Source organism: Lissotriton helveticus, chromosome 4_1 (assembly GCF_964261635.1).
Source record: "Lissotriton helveticus chromosome 4_1, aLisHel1.1, whole genome shotgun sequence".
Lineage (NCBI taxonomy): Eukaryota > Metazoa > Chordata > Amphibia > Caudata > Salamandridae > Lissotriton > Lissotriton helveticus.
In genome coordinates, this window is record NC_136063.1 from 15990207 (window position 1) to 16017850 (window position 27644).

Here is a 27644-nt window from a genome sequence, read left to right on the forward strand (position 1 = left end):
AGGTTGAGAGGCGGCGACGATCACGGCAGGTATAGGCCCCTGACCCTGAATGTTTCTGCGCCTGCCTGGTTCAATGCTGGCTTCACAATCCTGTGGTGTGTCTGAGGACAGATTCTAACCTTACAAAGCAGGGTGGAAGCCCTGTAAACTAATTGCTTAAGTACCCCCAAGACCAGTTGGAACTGGTTCCCTAAGCCCTGTGCCAGGGCAGAACAAAGACAGACCCAGTATAAATATTGTGGCTGTGATGCCATGCCAGGGTGCTGTTTTGGGTGCTTGGTTGTACCTGCTGGGCCGCAGAAGGAGCTGCTCCTCTGCTGGAGGGCCCTGTGAGATGGCCTGCCTGGGCCCAGCTCTGCCAAACTTTGCCCGGGGTGCACTAGGACCAATCATGGGGTCCTTGCTAGATTCAGAAAGGCGCGCTGACATCACAGATGGGGGAGAGGGGCGGGGGAAGACGCGGAAGGCTTTCCGTACCTCCCACAGTAAAAATAATGTAAAAAACCTCTGGTGCGATGCAACGGACATTTAATTACTTCCCTCCCTTATGACGTCCAATGGACGTGCGCAGCACCAGGTAGGTAGTGCTTGCGTCGGCCATTAGCGGACGCAAGCACCAAAGGGGTTAAACACCCTTTTCATGACTCTGAAACACATTCAAATTCACACCACAACCACTTACATTCTCTCAGTCATATACTCACACACTTGAACACCCTTTTCATACACTCTGAAACACATTCAATTTCATAAACATGACTACTTACATTCTCTGTAATATACTCACACACTTAAACACCCTTTTCATACACTCTGAAACATTAAATTTCGCACACATGACCACTTACATTCTCTTAGTCATATACTCACACACTTAAACACCCTTTTCATAACTCTGAAACACATTCAATTTCACACACACAACCACTTACATTCTCTCAGTCATATACTCACACACTAAAACATCCTTTTAACCGCTTCCGTGCCGCGCGTTAGCCGCGCCCTGTGCTGGACATTCCAGAACAGGGCACGGTCGTGACGGAACCGTTCCGTCATCAGCACAGCTCAGCCGTAACTGATGACGGAACGGTTCCGTCACCAGCATCGAAGGGGTTAATACACTCTGAAACACATTCAATTTCACACACATGACTACTTACATTCTCTCAGTCATATACTCACACACTTAAACACCCTTTTCATAACTCTGAAATACATTAAATTTAGCGCACACGACCACTTACATTCTCTCAGTCATATACTCACACATTTGAACATCCTTTTCATACACTCCGAAACACATTCAATTGCACACGCATGACCGCTTACATTCTCTTAGTCATATACTCACACAGTTGAACACCCTTTTCTTAACTCTGAAACACATTCAATTTCACACACATGACCACTTGCATTCTCTCAGTCATATACTCACACACTTGAACACCCTTTTCATACACTCTGAAACACATTCAATTTTATACACATGACTACTTACATTCTCTCAGTCATATACTCACACACTTAAACACCCTTTTATTTCACTCTGAAACACATTCAATTTCACACACATGACCACTTACATACTATCAGTCATATACTCACACACTAAAACATCCTTTTCATACACTCTGAAGCACATTAAATTTCACACACATGACCACTTACATTCTCTCACTCATATACTCACACACTTAAACATCCTTTTCATAACTTTGAAACATATTCAATTTCACACACACGACCACTTACATTCTTTCAGTCGTATACTCACACACAAAAATATCCTTTTCACACACTCTGAAACACATTCAATTTCACACACATTACCACTTACATTCTCTGTCATATACTCACACACTTATACACCCTTTTCATAACTCTGAAACACATTCAAATTCACACCACAGCCACTTACATTCTCTCAGTCATATACTCACACACTTGAACACCCTTTTCATACACTCTGAAACACATTCAATTTCATAAACATGACCACTTACATTCTCTCAGTCATATACTCACACACTTAAACACCCTTTTCATACACTCTGAAACACATTACATTTCGCACACATGACCACTTACATTCTCTTAGTCACATACTCACACACTTAAACACCCTTTTCATAACTCTGAAACACATTACATTTCGCACACATGACCACTTACATTCTCTCAGTCATATAATCAAACACTTGAACACCCTTTTTATAACTCTGAAACACATTCAATTTCACACACAAATCCACTGACATTCTCTCAATCATATACTCACACACTTGAACACCCTTTTCATACACTCTGATACACATTCAATTTTAAACACATGACCACTTATATTCTGTCAGTTATATACTCACACACTAATACATCATTTTCATACACTCTGAAACACATACAATTTCACACACATGACCACTTTCATTCTCTCAGTAATATACTCACACACTTGAACACCCTTTTCATACACTCTGAAACACTTTCGATTTCATACGCATGACCACTTACATTATCTTAGTCATATAATCACACACTTAAACACCCTTTTCATACACTCTGAAACACATATAATTTCACATACATGACCACTTACATTCTCTCAGTCATATACTCACACACTTGAACATCCTTTTCATACACTCTGAAACAAACACATTCAATTTTACACACATGACCACTTACATTCTGTCAGTCATATACTCTCACACTTGAACATCCTTTTCATACACTCTGAAACAAACACATTCAATTTTACACACATGACCACTTACATTCTCTCAGTTATATACTCACACACTTGAACATCCTTTTCATACATTCTGAAACACGTTCAATTTCACACACATGACCACTTACATTCTCTCAGTCATATAATCACAGACTTGAACACCCATTTCATACACTCCGAAACACATTCAATTTCACACGCATGACCACTTACATTCTCTCAGTGATATACTCACATACTTGAACACCCTTTTCATACACTCTGAAACACATTCAATTTCACACACATGACCACTTACATTCTCTCAGTCATATACTCACACACTAAAACATCCTTTTCATACACTCTGAAACACATTACATTTCACACACATGACCACTTACATTCCATCACTCATATACTCACACACTTAAACATCCTTTTCATAACTTTGAAACACATTCAATTTCACACACACAACCACTTACATTCTCTCAACCATATACTCACACAAAAACATCCTTTTCATTCACTCTGAAACACATTCAATTCCACATACATGTACCACTTACATTCTCTCACTTGCAAACTCAAACACTTGTTGCTTTTACTTTTCATCTCTCACATGTTCCCACACACACACTGCCGGGCAGTGGTGGCTCTGACAATGTTCGAAGGTGCAACACCAAGGCAGGGTTGCATTTTGTAAGACGTGGATTTACATCCAAAATATTTTCAGAGGCTGCCAGGACTGAGTCTCATTGGAGCAGAGTTCCTTGGCTGCACCAAATCACCTTATATGTTTACAATTCTCTAAAAAACTTTTAGCCAAAAATGCAGAGCCGGCTCGCAGAGGTAACTCTGTGGGGCGGTGAGGCGGGGCGGGTACGGTGCTGGGGGGGGGGTACTGAAGTCCGACATACTATGGCAGTTATTTTACCATTTATTTACATTCACCTTTGCTGTACTTTGTCGGACTCCACCACCTCCCACCCAGCCCCGCCTTGCCTCACTGCCCCACAGCGTTACCTCTGTGAGCCACCACTGCAAAATTGACACACTGAGGAATCAATACTAGTTGTGCATTTTTTTTCACTAAGCATTTCCTTAAGTCTGGATTCCTGCCCAATATTTCTGCGTCAGGCATCAGCAGTGCCTTTAGTGTGGAGGATACAGACCCTGCCAGGGGGGATCTTATCCAATCAGATGCCAGAAGATTCATTGACAGCCTAGAGGAATGCACAGAGCCCACACAACAAGCAGTGGCCTTGAAAGTAACTCTTATCCAATATAAAGACCACAACAATGGTCATTGTTGAACTTTGCTTACATGTATGGTGAGTGTGGACCACAAAATATATGGACAGGGCCTTGGTAGAACCAAAGTGGCTCCATGTCGTGGGATATGTTTGAACCAGTCCCTCATTTTTGCCATCCACGGTGTCCCTGCTGGAATTTGTGACATACCTTATGTAGAATGAGAAAAAGAAACTACAAGTTCCAGAATACAACATCATTGAAAGATATACTTATGAAAGTGTCACACATTGCATGGACCATCTATTCTCATTTGGTTTATGTCTGGTTTTCCATGTGAAGAAAGATGCTGCAGGTTTTAAATGCACTAAACATCATTTTTGCTGTTTATATCTTTTTAGTTCTTGCCTGAGACCTCGCATACACTGTTGCTTGTGAGATATTTAGTTAACTTAAACTTAAAGGGGACTTAGAGCTCACCCCTTTCCTCCCATTGGTTGTCTTAACCATCACTCTCATTTCCTTGCTTCTCCTTGGTCAGTGTGTGCCTGTTTCACTTTCTCTTTGCGGACTTGTCCCTTTGATGAAGCAAGGACCAAGTGCTGATGAATTGCTTTATTAATGTCCTTCTGCTGCCTGCACTCTCTTCTGATTCAGCCACCCATCATCTTCCTGCCCCCTTTGCGCTCTGCTCTTGCGCTGTTTCCTACCCACATCCCCGGCTTCTAAGTGCTGAAACCAAAGGCTTTCCTATTATCCACTTTATTGCCACTTATGATGCCATACACGCCATACTCCAGATTCAGACTGAAGAATCCAGATTTTTTAAGCCAAAATTTTTTTTTTAGCAATCTTTTGGAATTGGGCATGCTTCAATATATATCAGTGGGGAAAGGACATTCCCTAGATTTCTTTTCCAATTCTTCTGTTTCTCAAATGTTGGCATGGATGCAATGTCTTGAGCTTTCTTACTTGAGGGAAAGTCCCCGGCCTCCTGTGTCTCTCCGTGAGTGGGTGTGCAGATGCAAAGAGGCGAGTCATTCATGCTCACTCTTTTCATTCTTGGCACTGGTGGTGTGTCTCTCAAACCTGGAAACCAGAGTTGTTTTTAAGAGACATATATTGTTTACATTTAAAGAGCAAACTAAGGTGTCTTCTGGGGTGATGTGGCCGCAGTCTGTGTGATTATTAAACATCCCGTGATGTGTAAAACAGCCCACATGAACTGGGATGGGTTATTCCATTATTGGACTGTAATCCAGAATTACACAGAATTGTTGTGAGGTCTGATCTCCGCACCTTCATAGACATAACATAAGTGCAGCTTCTGCCAAATTCTGGCTTTAGGCGCGTTTTATATTGCTTTGCTTAGAGCACACACACACACACTTGATGCGGTTCGCATGCAGAGAGCTGGTGGAAGCTGATGTGATCTCTTCATACTAGGATCTCGAGATATGGGCCCGCCCTGCTAAAACCCAAAGAGACCTTCTTAGATATTAATATAATATGCTAGTTAGGGAGGGTGAGAATTAGACGTTGTTAACCCTTATTCCTTACAACATCTTAGCATGCTGTCACCTTTTGCTTTCTATGGACTAGTAACTATGCTGACAACTTTGCTTCTGATAATATGTTTCCTTGTATTATCTAAGATACTGCGTTTGAGAAAACGGCATTAGTAAATAAATATTTCAAATGTGCACGTGTCCTCATTTACTCCACGTTTTGGTTTGAAATGATTGTATAACGAAAGAGTGCTCATGTGTTCCATGATGCCTGAGGTATTGTAAGTTCATGTTCTGGTTTGTCTAAACATTGGGAGTTCGTTATGACCAATGAGACACTGTAGCTAGCTCGGTAAGGGGATTTTGGGTACTGAGGTGAGTTTTGGGGCACCCTAATTCACTGAGGTTCCAAATCTCTATGCACAGTTTTGTAGGAGAACGGAATCCCTGCTACAGCGGGAGGTAAACAGAAGGGCTAACAGTCTAAATCTAACCTCTGTTGTGTTTGTTTTCATATAAGTTCCCATTGAGGGCCGTGCAGCCTAGTTCGAAAATGGCTGTTTATGCAAGACTTTGAGAAGTATGGCTCTACGCATACGCGACTTCGCCAGAAATGCTTGAACAACCTGTGCTCGGGGTAAAGATGTCAAGGCCAGCTTGGCCCATGACACCGGTGATCGGTGCCGTGGGGATATTAGTGTCCCCCCACCGCTGTATATGAGATCAACATGTTTCTGCCTGTAGGCCCAACTGGGTCCGCGGCATTCATCAGGATCATAATATAAAGGGCTCTACTCTTACCAAACTTGGGTGAGAGCGTTCCACTTGGTGGGGTGATCAATACTCACACTCCACTGTCTGTAATGATAGGTTTTAATGATTCCTATGATGGGGTAAACTGCGCCTCATAGGAGGGAGAGCAGCTGGACCCTTTAGGTCCAGGAATGATAACTGCCGTGATCACCGCCTCTTAACCTAGGTCTGCAAGCCTCCACTCCTTGCAGACCTAGGTTGAGAGGCGGCGACGATCACGGCAGGTATAGGCCCCTGACCCTGAATGTTTCTGCTCCTGCCTGGTTCAATGCTGGCTTCACCATCCTGTGGTGTGTCTGAGGACAGATTCTAACCTTACAAAGCAGGGTGGAAGCCCTGTAAACTAATTGCTTAAGTACCCCCAATACCAGTTGGAACTGGTTCCCTAAGCCCTGTGCCAGGGCAGAACAAAGACAGACCCAGTATAAATATTGTGGCTGTGATGCCATGCCAGGGTGCTGTTTTGGGTGCTTGGTTGTACCTGCTGGGCCGCAGAAGGAGCTGCTCCTCTGCTGGAGGGCCCTGTGAGCTGGCCTGCCTGGGCCCAGCTCTGCCAAACTTTGCCCGGGGTGCACTAGGACCAATCGTGGGGTCCTTGCTAGATTCAGAAAGGCACGCTGACATCACAGATGGGGGGAGAGGGGGCGGGGGAAGACGCGGAAGGCTTTCCGTACCTCCCACAGTAAAAATAATGTAAAAAAACCTCTGGTGCGATGCAACGGACATTTAATTACTTCCCTCCCTTATGACGTCCAATGGACGTGCGCAGCACCAGGGAGGTAGTGCTTGCGTCGGCCATTAGCGGACGCAAGCACCAAAGGGGTTAAACACCCTTTTCATAACTCTGAAACACATTCAAATTCATAAACATGACTACTTACATTCTCTCAGTCATATACTCACACACTTGAACACCCTTTTCATAACTCTGAAACACATTCAAATTCACACCACAACCACTTACATTCTCTCAGTCATATACTCACACACTTGAACACCCTTTTCATACACTCTGAAACACATTCAATTTCATAAACATGACTACTTACATTCTCTGTAATATACTCACACACTTAAACACCCTTTTCATACACTCTGAAACATTAAATTTCGCACACATGACCACTTACATTCTCTTAGTCATATACTCACACACTTAAACACCCTTTTCATAACTCTGAAACACATTCAATTTCACACACACAACCACTTACATTCTCTCAGTCATATACTCACACACTAAAACATCCTTTTAATACACTCTGAAACACATTCAATTTCACACACATGACCACTTACATTCCCTCAGTCATATACTCACACACTTAAACACCCTTTTCATAACTCTGAAATACATTAAATTTAGCGCACACGACCACTTACATTCTCTCAGTCATATACTCACACATTTGAACATCCTTTTCATACACTCCGAAACACATTCAATTTCACACGCATGACCACTTACATTCTCTTAGTCATATACTCACACAGTTGAACACCCTTTTCTTAACTCTGATACACATTCAATTTCACACACATGACCTCTTGCATTCTCTCAGTCATATACTCACACACTTGAACACCCTTTTCATACACTCTGAAACACATTCAATTTTATACACATGACTACTTACATTCTCTCAGTCATATACTCACACATTTGAACATCCTTTTCATACACTCCGAAACACATTCAATTTCACACGCATGACCACTTACATTCTCTTAGTCATATACTCACACACTTGAACACCCTTTTCATACACTCTGAAACACATTCAATTTCACACACATGACGACTTACATACTATCAGTCATATACTCACACACTAAAACATCCTTTTCATACACTCTGAAACACATTAAATTTCACACACATGACCACTTACATTCTCTCACTCATATACTCACACACTTAAACATCCTTTTCATAACTTTGAAACATATTCAATTTCACACACACGACCACTTACATTCTTTCAGTCGTATACTCACACACAAAAATATCCTTTTCACACACTCTGAAACACATTCAATTTCACACACATTACCACTTACATTCTCTGTCATATACTCACACACTTATACACCCTTTTCATAACTCTGAAACACATTCAAATTCACACCACGGCCACTTACATTCTCTCAGTCATATACTCACACACTTGAACACCCTTTTCATACACTCTGAAACACATTAAATTTCATAAACATGACCACTTACATTCTCTCAGTCATATACTCACACACTTAAACACCCTTTTTATAACTCTGAAACACATTCAATTTCACACACAAATCCACTGACATTCTCTCAATCATATACTCACACACTTGAACACCCTTTTCATACACTCTGATACACATTCAATTTTAAACACATGACCACTTATATTCTGTCAGTTATATACTCACACACTAATACATCATTTTCATACACTCTGAAACACATACAATTTCACACACATGACCACTTTCATTCTCTCAGTAATATACTCACACACTTGAACACCCTTTTCATACACTCTGAAACACTTTCGATTTCATACGCATGACCACTTACATTATCTTAGTCATATAATCACACACTTAAACACCCTTTTCATACACTCTGAAACACATATAATTTCACATACATGACCACTTACATTCTCTCAGTCATATACTCTCACACTTGAACATCCTTTTCATACACTCTGAAACAAACACATTCAATTTTACACACATGACCACTTACATTCTCTCAGTTATATACTCACACACTTGAACATCCTTTTCATACACTCTGAAACACATTCAATTTCACACACATGACCACTTACATTCTCTCAGTCATATAATCACAGACTTGAACACCCATTTCATACACTCCGAAACACATTCAATTTCACACGCATGACCACTTACATTCTCTCAGTGATATACTCACATACTTGAACACCCTTTTCATACACTCTGAAACACATTCAATTTCACACACGACCACTTACATTCTCTCAGTCATATACTCACACACTAAAACATCCTTTTCATACACTCTGAAACACATTACATTTCACACACATGACCACTTACATTCCATCACTCATATACTCACACACTTAAACATCCTTTTCATAACTTTGAAACACATTCAATTTCACACACACAACCACTTACATTCTCTCAACCATATACTCACACAAAAACATCCTTTTCATTCACTCTGAAACACATTCAATTCCACATACATGTACCACTTACATTCTCTCACTTGCAAACTCAAACACTTGTTGCTTTTACTTTTCATCTCTCACATGTTCCCACACACACACTGCCGGGCAGTGGTGGCTCTGACAATGTTCGAAGGTGCAACACCAAGGCAGGGTTGCATTTTGTAAGACGTGGATTTACATCCAAAATATTTTCAGAGGATGCCAGGACTGAGGCTCATTGGAGCAGAGTTCCTTGGCTGCTCCAAATCACCTTATATGTTTACAATTCTCTAAAAAACTTTTAGCCAAAAATGCAGAGCCGGCTCGCAGAGGTAACTCTGTGGGGCGGTGAGGCGGGGCGGGTACGGTGCTGGGGGTGGGGGGGGGGTAGTGAAGTCCGACATACTATGGCAGTTATTTTACCATATATTTACATTCACCTTTGCTGTACTTTGTCGGACTCCACCACCTCCCACCCAGCCCCGCCTTGCCTCACTGCCCCACAGCGTTACCTCTGTGAGCCACCACTGCAAAATTGACACACTGAGGAATCAATACTAGTTGTGCATTTTTTTTCACTAAGCATTTCCTTCAGTCTGGATTCCTGCCCAATATTTCTGCGTCAGGCATCAGCAGTGCCTTTAGTGTGGCGGATACAGACCCAGCCAGGGGGGGTCTTATCCAATCAGATGCCAGAAGATTGATTGACAGCCTAGAGGAATGCACAGAGCCCACACAACAAGCAGTGGCCTTGAAAGGAACTCTTATCCAATATAAAGACCACAACAATGGTCATTGTTGAACTTTGCTTACATGTATGGTGAGTGTGGACCACAAAATATATGGACAGGGCCTTGGTAGAACCAAAGTGGCTCCATGTCGTGGGATATGTTTCACCAGTCCCTCATTTTTGCCATCCACGGTGTCCCTGCTGGAATTTGTGACATACCTTATGTAGAATGAGAAAAAGAAACTACAAGTTCCAGAATACAACATCATTGAAAGATATACTTATGAAAGTGTCACACATTGCATGGACCATCTATTCTCATTTGGTTTATGTCTGGTTTTCCATGTGAAGAAAGATGCTGCAGGTTTTAAATGCACTAAACATCATTTTTGCCGTTTATATCTTTTTAGTTCTTGCCTGAGACCACGCATACACTGTTGCTTGTGAGATATTTAGTTCACTTAAACTTAAAGGGGACTTAGAGCTCACCCCTTTCCTCCCATTGGTTGTCTTAACCATCACTCTCATTTCCTTGCTTCTCCTTGGTCAGTGTGTGCCTGTTTCACTTTCTCTTTGCGGACTTGTCCCTTTGATGAAGCAAGGACCAAGTGCTGATGAATTGCTTTATTAATGTCCTTCTGCTGCCTGCACTCTCTTCTGATTCAGCCACCCATCATCTTCCTGCCCCCTTTGCGCTCTGCTCTTGCACTGTTTTCTACCCACATCCCCGGCTTCTAAGTGCTGAAACCAAAGGCTTTCCTATTATCCACTTTATTGCCACTTATGATGCCATACACGCCATACTCAAGATTCAGACTGAAGAATCCAGATTTTTTAAGCCAAAATGTTTTTTAGCAATCTTTTGGAATTGGGTCTGCTTCAATATATATCAGTGGGGAAAGGACATTCCCTAGATTTCTTTTCCAATTCTTCTGTTTCTCAAATGTTGGCATGGATGCAATGTCTTGAGCTTTCTTACTTGAGGGAAAGTCCCCGGCCTCCTGTGTCTCTCCGTGAGTGGGTGTGCAGATGCAAAGAGGCGAGTCATTCATGCTCACTCTTTTCATTCTTGGCACTGGTGGTGTGTCTCTCAAACCTGGAAACCAGAGTTGTTTTTAAGAGACATATATTGTTTACATTTAAAGAGCAAACTAAGGTGTCTTCTGGGGTGATGTGGCCGCAGTCTGTGTGAGTAATAAACATCCTGTGATGTGTAAAACAGCCCACATGAACTGGGATGGGTTATTCCTTTATTGGACTGTAATCCAGAATTACACAGAATTGTTGTGAGGTCTGATCTCCGCACCTTCATAGACATAACATAAGTGCAGCTTCTGCCAAATTCTGGCTTTAGGCGCGTTTTATATTGCTTTGCTTAGAGCACACACACACACACTTGATGCGGTTCGCATGCAGAGAGCTGGTGGAAGCTGATGTGATCTCTTCATACTAGGATCTCGAGATATGGGCCCGCCCTGCTAAAACCCAAAGAGACCTTCTTAGATATTAATATAATATGCTAGTTAGGGAGGGTGAGAATTAGACGTTGTTAACCCTTATTCCTTACAACATCTTAGCATGCTGTCACCTTTTGCTTTCTATGGACTAGTAACTATGCTGACAACTTTGCTTCTGATAATATGTTTCCTTGTATTATCTAAGATACTGCGTTTGAGAAAACGGCATTAGTAAATAAATATTTCAAATGTGCACGTGTCCTCATTTACTCCACGTTTTGGTTTGAAATGATTGTATAACGAAAGAGTGCTCATGTGTTCCATGATGCTTGAGGTATTGTAAGTTCATGTTCTGGTTTGTCTAAACATTGGGAGTTCGTTATGACCAATGAGACACTGTAGCTAGCTCGGTAAGGGGATTTTGGGTACTGAGGTGAGTTTTGGGGCACCCTAATTCACTGAGGTTCCAAATCTCTATGCACAGTTCTGTAGGAGAACGGAATCCCTGCTACAGCCGGAGGTAAACAGAAGGGCTAACAGTCTAAATCTAACCTCTGTTGTGTTTGTTTTCATATAAGTTCCCATTGAGGGCCGTGCAGCCTAGTTCGAAAATGGCTGTTTATGCAAGACTTTGAGAAGTATGGCTCTACGCATACGCGACTGCCCCAGAAATGCTTGAACAACCTGTGCTCGGGGTAAAGATGTCAAGGCCAGCTTGGCCCAGGACACCGGAGTTGTGCCAAAGGATGCTTGATTTTAAGAGCCTTGGAAAATTGCGTGCTGTAACTTCATGATGTATAAAAGATACAAGGACAGGATGACAGATTGCAAAATGGACCATTTTGACCGTGTGGGAATATGCGAAGATGACATTGCAGGTTTGGACAAAGAGGACATGAGGGGATCTTCACCACCCCTTTGATGGACCACTGAGAAATGAGTATGGACCCTAAAAGTTTCAAATTTGATTTAGATAGTTAGGGGAAAAGGGTATAAAAGAGCCAGTACGAAAGAGTGAAAATGCTGTCGGACTGAATGAGTTTTGGTGCGAAAAGACTTTGAATTATTTTTGGACTTTTGATGGGGCAAAGAATTGAATGCGGAGTCCTGATGGGAGGTAGACATCGAGGAGGTTAGAAAGACAGTCAGCTTGGGAACCTGTTTCGTTTTAATCCTGTCATTGTCTATGGCAGTCTGGTAATATAATTTCTAAATTTCTTGACTGTACTAATAAATGTTAAAACTTTGATTTAAAAAATGATATTTCTTTCTTGACCAAAAATCTAGATACAAGTTTTCTATAAAAGTATATGAGTTATGTGTTCGTTTAAATAAAAGTCATGACAAGGTAGAAAATAAAGAATAATGGGAAATTTGTAATTGGGCTGGTCTTAATTTCTATCAACTAATTTCTACTTGCTGGTCCATCGACCAAAACAGTGGGGTGCCTCGATAATATTTCCTAAAAACCTAGAGAAGGAGAAATCGTTTATAAATGCGTATATACATAATATAAAAAATTTAAGGGAACATTATCAAAGAACTGTGTTAAAATTATCGAAGCTTTAGTGGCAGGAAACTGCAGCTAAAGCAGCGATAATAGGATTGATTATATGCCCTTGAGATTTCCATAAGAAGCCAATGTTCTGGTGTTAACATGGGCTTCTGTTGAAATTCTCTATGGCATATTATCAAGCCCATTATTGCTGCTTTAGCGGCAGTTTCCTGCTGCTAAAGCAGTGATAATTCTAACGCCATTCCTTGATAATATGCCCCTAAGATTTAAGTTAATATGGTGCTCCGCTGTCCAGCAGCTTGCCTTCTAATAATAATAATAAAGGGGTTTTATAAAGCGCCTGGTGACGCCTTCACGGCGTGTCCCCGCGCTACGGAGAGGAGAGACCAAAAGGAAGGCGACTAAGAATTAAGAGCGGAGGGATGTCTAGTTTTTATAAAGGTGGGTCTTTAACAGTTTTCGAAACTTGATTTCAGATGCTTCTAGCCTAATATTGATGGGAAGTTTATTCCAGTTACTGGCTGCCAATAGTCTGAAGGAACGTCCTCCCATTCTAGCTCTTCTGACACGGGGAGTTTTTAACAGCCCTGCTCCAGTAGAGCGTAATTCTCTGGTGGGTTCATAAGTCTGTATCAGGTCAGAAAGATACGAAGGAGCCTTATGCCAAACAATTCTGTGGCATATTAGGAGTGCTTTAAATAGCACTCTCTTTCTGACCGGAAGCCAGTGAAGTGCGGTCAAGGCAGGCAGAGAAGCAGATCTTTTCGGGAGTCTCAACACTAATCTGGCCGCGGTATTTTGGAGGACTTGTAATCGTTTAAGATTTTTTTCAGAGGTGCCCAAGAGTAACACATTCCCGTAGTCCATGCGGGACGTGACTAGGGCTTGAGTCAGGGTGCGCCGTGCCTCTAGTGGTAATAAATCCAGGGTACGATTGAGGGTTTTCAGTATGCCGAAGCATTTTCCCACTAGGCGATTAACATGACCCTCATAGGATAGGTAGGGGTCAACCCAAATTCCCAAATTCTTTGCCTCCTTACTGGGGTTAGGTGTGGGGCCCAAACATGCTGGCCACCACTCTCCTGTCCAACTAGAGTTGTTCCCCCCAATCACCACAACCTCCGTTTTGGAGCCATTGAGTTTTAAGCAGTGTGAGTTCATCCAGCCCGCTAAGGCCTGCATACAGTCCTTAAAATTGGAGGCAGCTGTATTAGGGGCTTGGGACAGGGAGATCAGCAGTTGGGTGTCGTCTGCGTAAGAAACTAAATCAACTCCAAACGCCTGCACCACTTCTGCCAAGGGGGCCATGTAAAGATTGAACAGGCTAGGGCTTAAAGCCGAGCCCTGAGGCACTCCCTGTTCAAGTGCCATAAGTTGTACATTTGCTACTTTCTCTGCCACTTTAGCTAGGTAGGGCAGCAGAGAAATGGGTCTCAAGTTTTCTAGCACTTCCTGACTAACATTGTTTTTTTTTTTGATGGGCAGGACAGGACTATAGCCTTCTTCCAGTCACCCGGAAGAGTACCGGTGGTAAAGGAGATTTGAAGAACATGCCTGAAAAAAGGTTCCAGTACCAGGATGGCATCCCCCAGCACCCTCGGAGGTGCAGGGTCCCTGGGGGAGCCAGATTTGATACTCCGACATATCTTAATTAGTGTCTCTGTAGGGGGTACTAAAAAGGTTCTAAAACAGTTCTCTACCTTGCTTACACCTGCAGTTTCCTTGAAATCACGTCCACTGATTATGTCACCCGAGAACGTAGTATAAATATCTTTGACCTTTCCTGAGAAATAATTGTCTATTCTGTTGCATTCCTCAACAGAGTCTTTTCCAGGAGCGTTAGCGTTAGTTACTACCGAAATTTCTTTAAAATTTTTAAAAAGTTCACGCGAGGAGTTTTCTGCCTCTTCTTTGCGGCTTTTATAATGCACAGCTTTAGTTCTGCGAAGTGATGTTTTATATTTCCTTTGTGCTTCTTTATACGCGTTCTTGGTTAGGGGGCAAAAGTCAACCCTCCATTTACGCTCTAACTTCTTGCATTCCGATTTGGCCATTTGCAATTCCGATGTGAACCAGGGGGCAGACTTTTTTTCTCTGGCTTTGGTCTTTGAAGGACAAATAGGGGCTGGCACATTTAGTGCGTCAAGAATGCGCTTTTCAAGATTGCTATTCGCGCTTTCACAATCATCGCCTCCTGGAGGGCCTCCCATCTCTAGAAGATGACCAAAGGTGTCAGATGAGAAGGCCTTCCATCTACGTCTGGGATAGCTGTTGTTTTTGCCTCTCCGACTGTCTATATTCGGACAGTAAATCTTAAATGGAACTAGGAAGTGGTCCGACCAGGGGACAGGGACGGGCTGTTTAACGCTCACACCATTCCAGCTACTAAAAACAGGGTCTAAAAGGTGGCCATGTATGTGGGTGGGGTTCTTATTTTTTAATTCTATTTGTAAAGTCAACAAGTCCTGCTTTAAGTCTAAAGCATCCCTGGATAGTTCATCCTCCAAGTGGATGTTAAAATCACCTAGTATCAGAAGTCTGCTTTTTCTGATAGCTAAGTGTGCTATCGTCTCCACTAGGGTGGGTTTAAATTCCTTCAAATTCCCAGGAGGTCGATATATCAGGATACCAGATATGGTAGTCCGGGGGCCCAGTTTGAGAGTGAAGACGCCGGCTTCCGAGTGGTCTATGTGAGTGGACACCAGGGAACATTCAAGCGGGGCCTTAACAACAATGGCGATGCCTCCACCCCTTCCCTCCTTCCTATCTAGTCTATGTATAGAGTATGCAGGCGGGATGGCTTCAATGATATCAGGCTCAGAATCTTCACTCAGCCACGTTTCCGTCAGGAAGAGAACATCCATCTTCTCCTCCAAGAGGAGATCCCATATCTGAGTATTGTGCTTCCTTAAAGATCTACAATTAAGTAAGCCACCAATGACCCTTCCAGATTCAGCCTCACTAACAAGGTCCCGACAGAATGTGAAGGGGCATATAGGACAGTTGTGAAGGGTTAGAGCTTCCATCGTGTGCAAACATTCTTTCATGATAGAGGGGCACATATCAAGCAGTTGTTGTCTCTCATAACGTATATGGGATTGACCAGAAAGCACAGGGGTCGTGGCCCCAGGCCCCTGCCGGCCGCGGACGGGCGCAGACGGGCTTGACTTAGGCGACACTTCGGCGCGCCTTCGTCGCGCCCGCTGCACGCGTCCGCTGCGCGCCCGCTGTCCCAAACACATTTATGAGGAGAGGCGTGTCAGCTAGAGCGCTGCCCTACCCCCAGAGAACCCGGAAGTGCAGGGCTCCTCCACGCCCTCCGCTACAAACGCCCAGAGTGGACGCGGCGGACCGGGGCGGGATTTAACAAGGGTGAGTGACCCCCGAGCAAGGAATCAGCCCAGGGTTTAAAGTGCATACAGTGTTAAAACAATTCACACGCATACAATTAAAACAGCAGAGCACGCCAAATTTAAAATACACTCGCTTCATCGCCTGTAGCGTTACTGCAGCGCCAAGCAGATTGAGTCAGCCTCTGCCACCGGCTTTCTCTTCTCCGCCTCGACACTGCGCTCTTTCCTCCAATTTAAAGATTTCTAGACAGTTCAGCTAGAGCGCTGCCCTACCCCCAGAGAACCCGGAAGTGCAGGGCTCCTCCACGCCCTCCGCTACAAACGCCCAGCGTGGACGCGGCGGACCGGGGCGGGATTTAACAAGGGTGAGTGACCCCCGAGCAAGGAATCAACCCAGGGTTTAAAGTGCATACAGTGTTAAAACAATTCACACGCATACAATTAAAACAGCAGAGCACGCCAAATTTAAAATACACTCGCTTCAGCGCCTGTAGCGTTACTCCAGCGCCAAGCAGATTGAGTCAGCCTCTGCCGCCGGCTTTCTCTTCTCCGCCTCGACACTGCGCTCTTTCCTCCAATTTAAAGATTTCTAGACAGTTCAGCTAGAGCGCTGACCTACCCCCAGAGAACCCGGAAGTGCAGGGCTCCTCCACGCCCTCCGCTACAAACGCCCAGAGTGGACGCGGCGGACCGGGGCGGGATTTAACAAGGGTGAGTGACCCCCGAGCAAAGAATCAGCCCAGGGTTTAAAGTGCATACAGTGTTAAAAGAATTCACACGCATACAATTAAAACAGCAGAGCACGCCAAATTTAAAATACACTCGCTTCAGCGCCTGTAGCGTTACTCCAGCGCCAAGCAGATTGAGTCAGCCTCTGCCACCGGCTTTCTCTTCTTCTTCTCTGGTTTTCAATGACCCTTTGAACAGTGTGTTGTGTGAATGCGTGACTCACGGTGCTATGGGCCCCACCGATGAGTAAAGTAAGTCAGCTCCTGGGTTAAGTGAGATGAGTTGGGAGGGTTATTTGAGAGCCGCGCTGGATCAGATTTCTTGGTGGCAGAGGTCTGGTTGCTATTGGTTAGTTTGGATAAGTAATGTATAATTTGACAAAGTTTAGTGTATATAAAATATATGTTTAATATTTTTGACTAACATTTTATGTTGAGGTTGTATTACGTTATGTGTAGTTGGAATTTTGAGTCTTCCGGGAAGTAGGAAGTTGGTTACTCTGTCTGCAGGCAGAGTTAACGTGTGGCAAGTGAAGTCGCACATTACATTGTCTGATTTCAAAGTGGTAACATCGTCGTGTGTTATCATTAGGGACATTTTCTGTGTGAAAGTGGGCATTGAAAATTCCGCCTATTAGAGACCCTCTCCACAAACACTTGGAATATTATTTTGCTGAACATGTTGGTTCAGTCAACTCTGCTGTGATACTGTGAGGGACCTTTGGGGCCGTCATAAGGGGCAGGGCTTTATCACTCATGGTGGGCCATGGGGCGGAGAGAACCAGGTCTCGAGATTATAGGAGTCGCTGGCTCGGGATCCTGATCCCGATACATGCCTTAGCATCGCACTTACGAGACAGGACTATCGACTGCTCCTCTTCAAAGATGACGCATTGCGCTCGCTAGCCTCCTGACACAGGATCTATGAGCAGGGTGAACGGACAGGTAAACTCTTGGCGTGGCTTGAACGGCGGGAACAGGCTGCTAGATGGGACCGCGCGATAGCAAATCCGAAGGGTACTCTTATCACTGACCCTCAACAAATAGCTGACATATTTGCCAGCTACTATGAGGAGATATGTACTAGCTCCCCCACGTCACAGGCCTCACTGTCTGCTGACCTCTTGGTTCATCTAGATGTCCCCACCATTTCCTCGTAAGACAGAGAGACCTTGGAGGCGGACATCACAGTAACGGAGGTTCAAAAGGCCATCCAAGAAGTTCTCTCCGGGAAGGCTATGGGCCCCAACGGGCTTCCTATTGAGCTCTTCAAGCCCTTGTCAACTTTGTTGGCACCTCACCCATTAAATTTATACACTGAATGCTTTGAATTTGGAGTTCTCCCTACTGAGGTCCGCACTGCAGCGATTGTAGTCATCCAAAAACCAAACAAGCCGGTTGAAGAGTGCAAATCGTATCACCCCCATATCCCTTCTGACGGTTGCGGCTAAAATCCTGGCCAAACTCCTCGCGAATCACCTTCTCCACTACTTCACTGACCTGGTCCTCCCGGATCAATACGTGTTCATCCCAGGAAGAAATACGGCCCAAAATTTGCATTGTGTACAAGGGGTCTTTGGCAGGCTTCCCACCATAGAGGAAGATGCGATTCTCCGGTCGTTGGATCCCTATATGGCTTTTGACACCATCAAGTGGGATTTTCTTTTCGCCGTTCTGAGTCGCCTGGGGTTTGGGCCCAAACTAATCCGTTGGATCCGGCTATTGTACACAAACCCTACGGCTCACGTCAGTGTTAATAATCATCGTTCTGCCACTTTCATGCTCCTTCGATGCACGATGCCGGGCTGCCCATTGTCACCGCTACTCTTTGCCCTTGTCTTGGAACCGCTCGCGGTATGGGTTTGAGGTGACCTGGGGATACGGGGGTTTAAATGGATGGCAATCAGGAAATACAAGACAGGAATTAAAATCGCCCAGTCCTCCTTTTACAAGGAGAAGATCAGTTCAGCCGCTAATTCTCCAAAAGAGGTCTTTTGTATCGCCAAATCCCTTGTCACCATACCATATAAAACTCCCAATTCAGAGGATGCACTAGTTCGATGCAACAACCTACCTGAATTCTTCCACCATAAATTTCCACCTGATTTGCCAATCCTCTCCTCCCCGCCAGACTGAGCCTATCACGTCCAGCACCAGTTCTTCTCCCGACCTACAATGCTCTCTAGCGGAGTTCCCCTTATTAGATGAGTTTCCCTGAATACACTTATCCCTATGGTCACCTCAGGTTCTCCCGTGGACCCTGCCCCTCCACAGCACCTCTCCTTTGTTACTGATACCATTCGGCCAGTAATTTTGAATAATTTAAATGCCTCTATCTCCTCAGGGCCCACTTGAAAAAAACAAATCTAGATCACTCTAACATAGCCAACTATCGTCCCATATCTCTCCTTCCCTGGTTGAGCAAGCTGATTGAGAGACATATAAACTCGACACTAGTACAGTATCTGGAGTCCAACAACCTGCTACATGTCTCACAAACAGGATTCCGCCCTCGACTTGGGATAGAGAGGGCCCTTTTGGCAGTAACAGGGGATGCACGTAGATTTTTGGATCAGGGCTGCTCAGCAGCAATTATTCTTATAGATCTCAGTGCCACCTTCGACGCTGTTGATCACAACATCCTACTGGAGTGACTAAAGAGTCTGGGAGTGACCCGCTCATAACTTACTTGGTTACGGTCCTTTCTTAAAGACTGGTTCTTCCAGGTTCTTGAGGACAATGCCAACTCCAACCGCTGGCCTCTTAGCTATGAGGTTCCCCATGGCTCTTCCCTGAGCCCCATTGTTTTTAACACCTATATGGTACCTTTAGACCTGGCTCTTCGAGCAGTAGCAGCACCCCCCTCCCCTCAGCGCCTTGGGACCCTCACGGGTAAGTAGCATGCTCTACAAGTACTTTGATTGATTTAGCAGAGATATCCCTTCCATTTGGCATAAAGATCATCAGCTATGCAGATGATTCCCAATTGTTGGTGGCATTTAACCAAACTGAGGGATCATCTTGCTCTCTAGGTAGCTGACAGAAGGCAGTAGTCAAATGGATGGAACCATCTCACCTTCAGCTAAATGGTGACAAGACCTAGTTGATGTTTTTGGGCAAATCTCCATCTCTGTCCTTGGAACTCCTATGGCCGACTTGCCTCGGCCCGATGCCTGCCCAAAAGCAGCAGATCAAGAGCCTCGACATTTGGCTGGACAGATTTCTCTGCTTTAACTACCAAGCTACCAAGCTCTCCGCTGCCTGCTTCGGCTTGATGAAGATGTTAAGGAAAATCCTTCCTCTGTTCCCCTTCGAGGTTAGAAGGATTATGGTGCAAGCTCTCATACTCTCCCGTCTGGTGTATGGGAATGTGTTGTACCTGGGCGCCACGCAGGCAAGTATTCAGAAACTCCAAGAGGTCCAGAATTGTGCGGCCCACCAACTGCTCCAAATTCCTCTGAGACAATCAGCAAAACCTGCTTTGAGGAATATTCACTGGCTCCCAATTCAGGCCAGGATACAGTTCAAGGCCATGTGCCTGGCTCATTTGGAAATCTGGCCCGGCCATCACCCGTTCCCTGGTCACCCCTTACCAACCTTCTAGAATTCTTGGCTTCAGCTCCGCTTTCAATGCCACCACAAGGAAGGTTTGTCGATCCAGGTGGGGTGGACGTTCGTTTTCCTTGAATGCCTCAAACTTCTGGAATTCTCTCCCCCCCTATTCTGCATGGAGTACCAAACATACAGGCCTTCCGTAAGCTTCTTAAAACTCATCTGTTTAGCATTGTGTCCTAATTTGATGTGCTTCTCGCTGTCCGGTCCACAGGCCTCAGCGTAAAAACGTGCTATAGAAATTTAATTTCATTCATTCATTCATTCATACCACGAGAAGCATATCTCGCCTTATGCCGATGATATCCTTTTGCACTTGTTTTCCCCAGCGTGGTCGCTGAGATGGGTGCTCTACATTTTCCACACCTTTGGTGCCCACTCTGAATATCAAATAAATTGGTCTAAGTCCCGAATATATGCGTTGCAAGGTCCTCTCCCGGCGAGCCCTCGGAGCTTTGATATTCCCGTGGCCCTCAGGGTTTTTGTTACCTGGGCCTTTTTGTCACTTCTGACCCCAATCTCTTTTTCAAACACAATCTACTCAGGCCCCTCGAACGCTTCAAATCCGATGCGGTGCACTGGTGCACTGGTGCTCTCTCCCTCTCACCCTTCTTGGTCACGCATCCCTGTTCAAAATGTTAGCACTCCCGTGTTTTCTTTATGCCTTACAGAATACCCCTATTCCGATCCCAGACTCTCACTTTTCCCAAGTTGACGGGATACTGTGGGGACTGTTGTGGGAGGGTCGCACATCGCGTGTCGCTATGAACAAGCTTACCATGGCGTCCCATCTGAGTGTAGTCAATCGTTGGGTGTTTGAACCCCATGATGAGCCTAATTTCCGCAAGGATCATTGACTCCTGGGATGGGGTGGTTATAACAGAGGACATTACACCAACCCACACAAACTTAACTTAACAGGCCCCACGGCGTGCACAGTTGAGATTTGGCATCATGTTACCAAACTGTTGGGACCTGATATCTTGGGTCATCTCTGTACTTGTCATGGGTTGGAAAAATTGCATTTAATTGGAATTTCCATGGTTAGAGACATCTGGGTTAAGGGGAGGCATTGTTTCAGGAACTCCAAGCTAAATACCAACTGGCTCCTTCCGAGACTTTCAGGTATTTGTAGATTTAACACGCGGTGACCTCCGCTTTGTCGAGCGAGGGCTCCCTCCCTGACTTGTCCCCTCTGGAAGAGCGTCTGTTGTTGGATCCCATGGACCGCAAGGCCATCTCGCTTACCTACAAGAAACTGGTCAACAACCATGCCGACCCGGTGATGAAACTGAGGAAGAGGTGGGCGGTGGATCTGGGAGTGATGGAGGATAACAGTTGGCAGGACGCACTCGCTTCACCCCGTGAAATTGCCATTCCCATTTTCTTTTTGAATTGTAGATCTAAAACTTTTTTAGCTGACGCTTACTCGTCGATAACATTGCCTTCACCCATAACAGGTGCAACAGGAAGATGTTTTAAAAAATGTCTACATTCAGTACCAAGAGGATAGCGTAAAATGGCATATTTCTTTTTTTGAGTAAACACACCACCTTCAATAGCTTCCAAATAAGCTTAAAACACTCCTTCCATTGCTCCTGTTCAACTAAAGGTAAACCAGGAGATTAAAGAAAAGGAGCAGGAGGATTCAAAGATTGTTGCATGCTGAAAACAATCAGTATGCATATACATTTGCAAATGTATTGCTAAAATTACAGTAAAACGTAAGAAATGTTACCAAGTTGGAAATTGTAAATAAATAACATGTAATAATTACATTTTTAAATGATGTTACAATGACTGTGCTTGTTGAAATTGTATGATAGCTGTACTCAAAACATTCAAAAGAAGTTATTTACTTAAGGGGCATGCCTATCGCCGTATTTATATATTGTAAACAAATGCTAAACTTATAAAAAAATGATCTTGCTGTTTTGTCGATAGTCTTATACATAAGAGGAGTGCCTATCGCCGTATTTGCAATGTTGTTAAATATTCAGCAAAAGATCCACAAAGAATTCCCGGGTTGAAATGAAAGGGCTCCTTACATTAAAGGCGTGCCTATCGCCATAATGCAGATTTGAAACAAAGTCTCCATGTAGAATAAGGCAGTCTTAATATGGCGGAATGAGCGCACACAATGTGCATTTCAATGACTATGTACGTTGGTGAACACGTGATGATGTGCAGTTCAAATGTGTTCCAATGACGAAAGCAAATGGAGGTAGGAGCGTTTCAGTGACGCTGCGTTAAATTAAAATGTGTTTCTTTTTTGGCAAGGCAAGCGGAACTCACCGTGATACCAATATCGAAATGCTCATCGATAAAAGAAAGCACAGCTCTGGAGCGGGTCTGGATAGCGGTGATGAAGCGTGTCAAAATTGAGCCGAATATTGAGCCGAAGTCCACTTTAAACAGAACACACTGTTGACATGAGAAGAGACGCTTCTGGTCCGGTTCCACGGTCATCGCCAATGAAAAGATATGGTTGGAGAAATAAAGAGATGCTTTGCTGGTAGGATTTACTTTATTCCTTCATAAGCATATAAGTACAACCAGCAAGGCCGCCTGGAAACAACCAACTGACGCTGCCCCACATGAAAACAATTCCACATTCCAATACCACATTCCAGATCACTACGATCTGAAGACCCAACACTATTTTTCCCAGTCATTGGGGCCCACTCAGGCATGCACAGGAGGGGACATGGCTCTGACAAAAGATAACCTTTTGGCAAAGTATAGCACTTTACAACACAGATTTTACACCGCAATACATTCACAACACGGTTGTTACAATGACTGTGTTGTCACAATGCAGTGCCATTACAATCCAAATCGTTACAACGACTTGCGCTAGATGGAGCGCTGAACTTAGGAATAGCAAGATTTACTATTCCAGCTCCAGTGTGTGCAACAGTAGGGAATGTGTTGGAATAGTAAATCATACTATTCCTTAGTCTAAAGTGCTATCTAGCGCAAGTCGTTGTAACAACCTGCGTTGTAATGGCATTGAGTTATAACAACGCAGTCATTGTAACGGCCACCTTTTGAATGTATCGCAGTGTAAAATCCACAATGTGAAGGTTGTTTCTCCTTCTGGCATCACTCAAAGACTTTAAAAATGAGCTTAGGGAAGAGCTAAAGTCTGATCTCACCTCATCATTAGACACCCTGAGAAGTAACAAAGGCTTGATTGTCATCCCTTCAGACTCAAGTGAACTTAGTAGGAGCAAGAGCTCTAGATCTTGAAATGAAAAGAATCGAACTCGAACAAAGGATAACTCTATTGTATACAGATACAGAACAGTTATGCTCCTAGGTGCAAAATGCAATCCTCAGGAGTGAGAATTTGAAGAATCACTCCAGATGAGATAATATTCGCATACAAGGCTTGGCAGAGGGGATGGAAGGGCCGAATCTAGAAGCATTTGTAGTAGGCATGTTCTCAAATATCATAGGTGACCACCATCCTGAGGTGCGGTTGAAGATGGGTTATAGAGTGGGACCACAGAGATCAGGAGAAAAACCTGTGCTAGAGATATACTGGTCAAGTTGCACTCCTTCAAGGTAAAGGAGAAGATCCTCTTGCAGGCCCGCAAACAGGTACCAATCTCGTTGTAGGGTGCTTCCTGCACACTGTTTCAGGAGGTGGCTCCGGCATCTTAAAATGGTCACTGACCACCTCAGGAAAGAACATGTCAGATATAGGTGGATATATCCATTTGGCATTTTCTTTGATTTATTTTAAAAATAAATCATACCATTTCACAGAGCTGGAAGGAGCAGCAGAGCTGCTGGAGATAGATATCTTTGCCTGTCAAGGAGGGACTGATACACAGAAAGAGTTCAGCAGATTCAACCCGTTCCAGGGTGGAGTGCCAATGGCAACACCAGCGTAAGGGATGCCGCCCTTGGAAATGGGGCAAGGTATGCCTGCTGTATAGTCCTCTTATGCCAAGGAGGTATCTGGAACTTGGACAAAAGGAGAGGTTCACAGAATCAACATGGAACTGTTTTTGGTGCCTGGCCTGGACATTGGTTTTGATCTAGGTGACCTCGCTGAGGGACTAAAGTATGCAGACCGCATTCACCAGCAGAGGCTACTCAAGTGGGATGTATTATGCTAATATTTGCGCTATTTCGAGCCTGCCCTCAAAAGCTTCTGAGATGCTGATATGCAGTGTGTACAGGGCATCTACGGAACTGGACCGCAATCCCCAGATTTATGGTTCAGCATATACGTGTATTGAATGTTGAGGGGCTACAGCTCCTAAATTTGTTAAAAAAAATATATATTTTTTTCTGACTGAATGTTTAGGGCTAATGAGAGGGACGTGGGGAGAGATTGTTGGGGGGTCCTGATGGCCGTGGCAGAGGTGATTCTGAGGGTTCCATGGGATTTGCGGTGTAATGTAATCCTGAGCAAGGAAGGTTTAGAGTACATGGCGGGGAAGACAGATATATTAACTAATGGCGGTTATACTAGGTACTAGGGACCTCAAGGGCCTCGATTTCATGCACAAAAGATGCAAATTCTGAAAATATATTGTGGATCTCTGGTTTGGGATAGTTGCCCTAAAGAAAACCTATTTGAAGTGCACTGAGGAGAATAGACAACGACATAGATCCTATCAATTGAGTTACAGATCATCTGCAATTTCTGAACACAATGGGGTAGCCCTGTTATTTCACTCTTATTTTAAATTTCAAACTCTGGAGTTTAAATCTGACAAGGAGGGGAGGGTGCTAATGGTAAAAGGGATCCCTCATAGACATAAATGTACTATTGCCACAATTTATACTCCAAACTCAACTCAGAAAGCGTTCCTCCTCTCCTTTCTTAATCAACTGGCAGGATTTGCAGAAGGTGAAATTATTGTTTTGGGAGACTTTAATCTCATTTGGGATCCATCTCTGAATAGTACCCACCCCCAGAGGGTACACACTGGTATCTTCTATCATCAGGTGAAGCAGAAATTAACACAGCTGGGGCTGGTGGAGGCTTTGCACACATTCAGTCTCACCATTACAGCTTTTACTGTGTTCTTCAGACAAATAAAATGTATTTCAGAATAGACTATATCGTTGTAAGCCAAGCATTGCAGTCGACCATAACAACCACTAAAGACCACCCAATCTCCATTTCTCATTATGCATGCTTGAACCCCCATAAGATTGGCCTGGTACAAAGTCCCCTTTTCACAGATGATTTTTTCCGAGTTCCTTGATACATGATCGTACATTTCGAGATGACGTTAGAACAACAATTAGGGAGTATTTTCAAACCAACCACCCCCATGATAGTAATTACACAATATATTGGAATGCCTTTCAATCAATCAATCAATCATGGGTTTGTTAAGTGCCACTACTCACCTGAAAGGGCCTCAAGGTTCTGGGGTGGAGGGGAGGTGCAGGGGCCTGTCCATCAAGGAGGAGGTCTATCGAAGAGCCATGTTTTGAAGTCCCTCGTGAAGATGGGGAGTGATGTTGTCTGTCTGAGGTTGAGCGGGAGTACGTTCCAGGCTCTGGCCACGAGGAAGGAGAAGAAGCGGCCTCCTGATCTGGACTTCCTGGTGCGGGGGACCACGGCATGGGAGAGCTGGACTGATCGTAGGGCCCTTTGGGGTGCGTGGAATTTAGGTCGGCTGTTCAGGTATGCTAGTCCGGTGTTGTGGATGGCTTTGTGTGCATGAGTGAGAATCTTGAAGATGATTCTTGCCTCGATAGGGAGCCAGTCGAGTGTGCACAGGTGCTGAGAGATGTGGCAGTGTCATGGCAGGATGGGGATTAGTCTGGCAGCGTCGTCCTGGATGTTTTGTAGCTTGCAGGTGAGGTTTTTGTTGATTCCAGTGTAGTGTGCATTGATGTAGTGTAGTCTGCTGATGACAAGGGTGTGAGTGATGGTCTTTCTTTGTTCCAGGAGGTTCTATTTGAAGGTCTTGCGTAGGAGGTGGAGGGTGTGGAAGCTGAAGGATGCAACAGAGTTGATCTGGCCAACCATTTTGAGTTCCGGGTCCGGGATGATTCAGAGGTTGCGTATGTGGTCTCTAAGGGTGGGTGGGCTTCCGAGTGCAGGGGGCCACCAAGTGTCGTTCCAGGTGTTGGGGTTTGTGCCCATGGTGAGTCCTTCTGTTTTGTCCGTGTTGAGTTGTGTACAGATGCTCTTCATCCATTTGGCGACACCTTTGTTGGCTTCTTGTAAGTTGTGCTTGGCTGCGTTGGATTCGTTAGACAGGGAGAGGATGAGTTGGGTATTGTCTGTGTATGAAACAATGTTGAGTCTGTGGGTTCTGACTATGGGGGTGAGCGGAGCCATGTAGACTTTGAACAGCGTGGGGCTGAGGGAGGATCCTTGGGGGAATCTGCAGGTGGTCAGTGGAGAATCCAAGAGGAAGGGAGGGAGTCAGACCCGCTGTGTTCTACCGGAGAGGAATGAGCAGATCCAGTTGAGGGCCTTGTCCCAGGTCCCTGCTTTGTGAAGTCTTTGTGTTAGGATGCGGTGAGAGACTGTATCAAAAGGCACTGATAACGCAAGGAGTATGAGGTCTACTGTCTCTTGTCTGTCCAGGAGGTAGCCGATGTCATCTGTTGCGGCGAGGAGGGCGGTTTCTGTGCTGTGGTTCTTACTGACGCCTGATTGGGAGGAGTTGAGGATCTTCAATGATATGGCCACTTGGCTGTTGATCGATCGGTACACTGGGTCACGCAGCCTGAGTATTGACAAACAGCCACCAAGGACTGGTTAACCGTTAAGATA

At 44.4% G+C, this 27644-nt stretch overlaps 1 protein-coding gene across 2 annotated transcripts in view; it reads left to right on the plus strand.

Annotated features, from left to right (window-relative positions):
• LOC144828284 (uncharacterized) overlaps window positions 1-27644 on the plus strand; it is a 210623-nt gene that overhangs the window by 132178 nt on the left and 50801 nt on the right. For both annotated transcript variants that reach the window (XM_078686365.1, XM_078686366.1), the window contains one exon: window positions 23162-23396. In XM_078686365.1, coding sequence (XP_078542491.1) covers window positions 23366-23396 — 31 coding nt within the window. In that variant the 5' untranslated portion in view covers window positions 23162-23365. The remainder of the gene's footprint in view (window positions 1-23161; window positions 23397-27644) is intronic.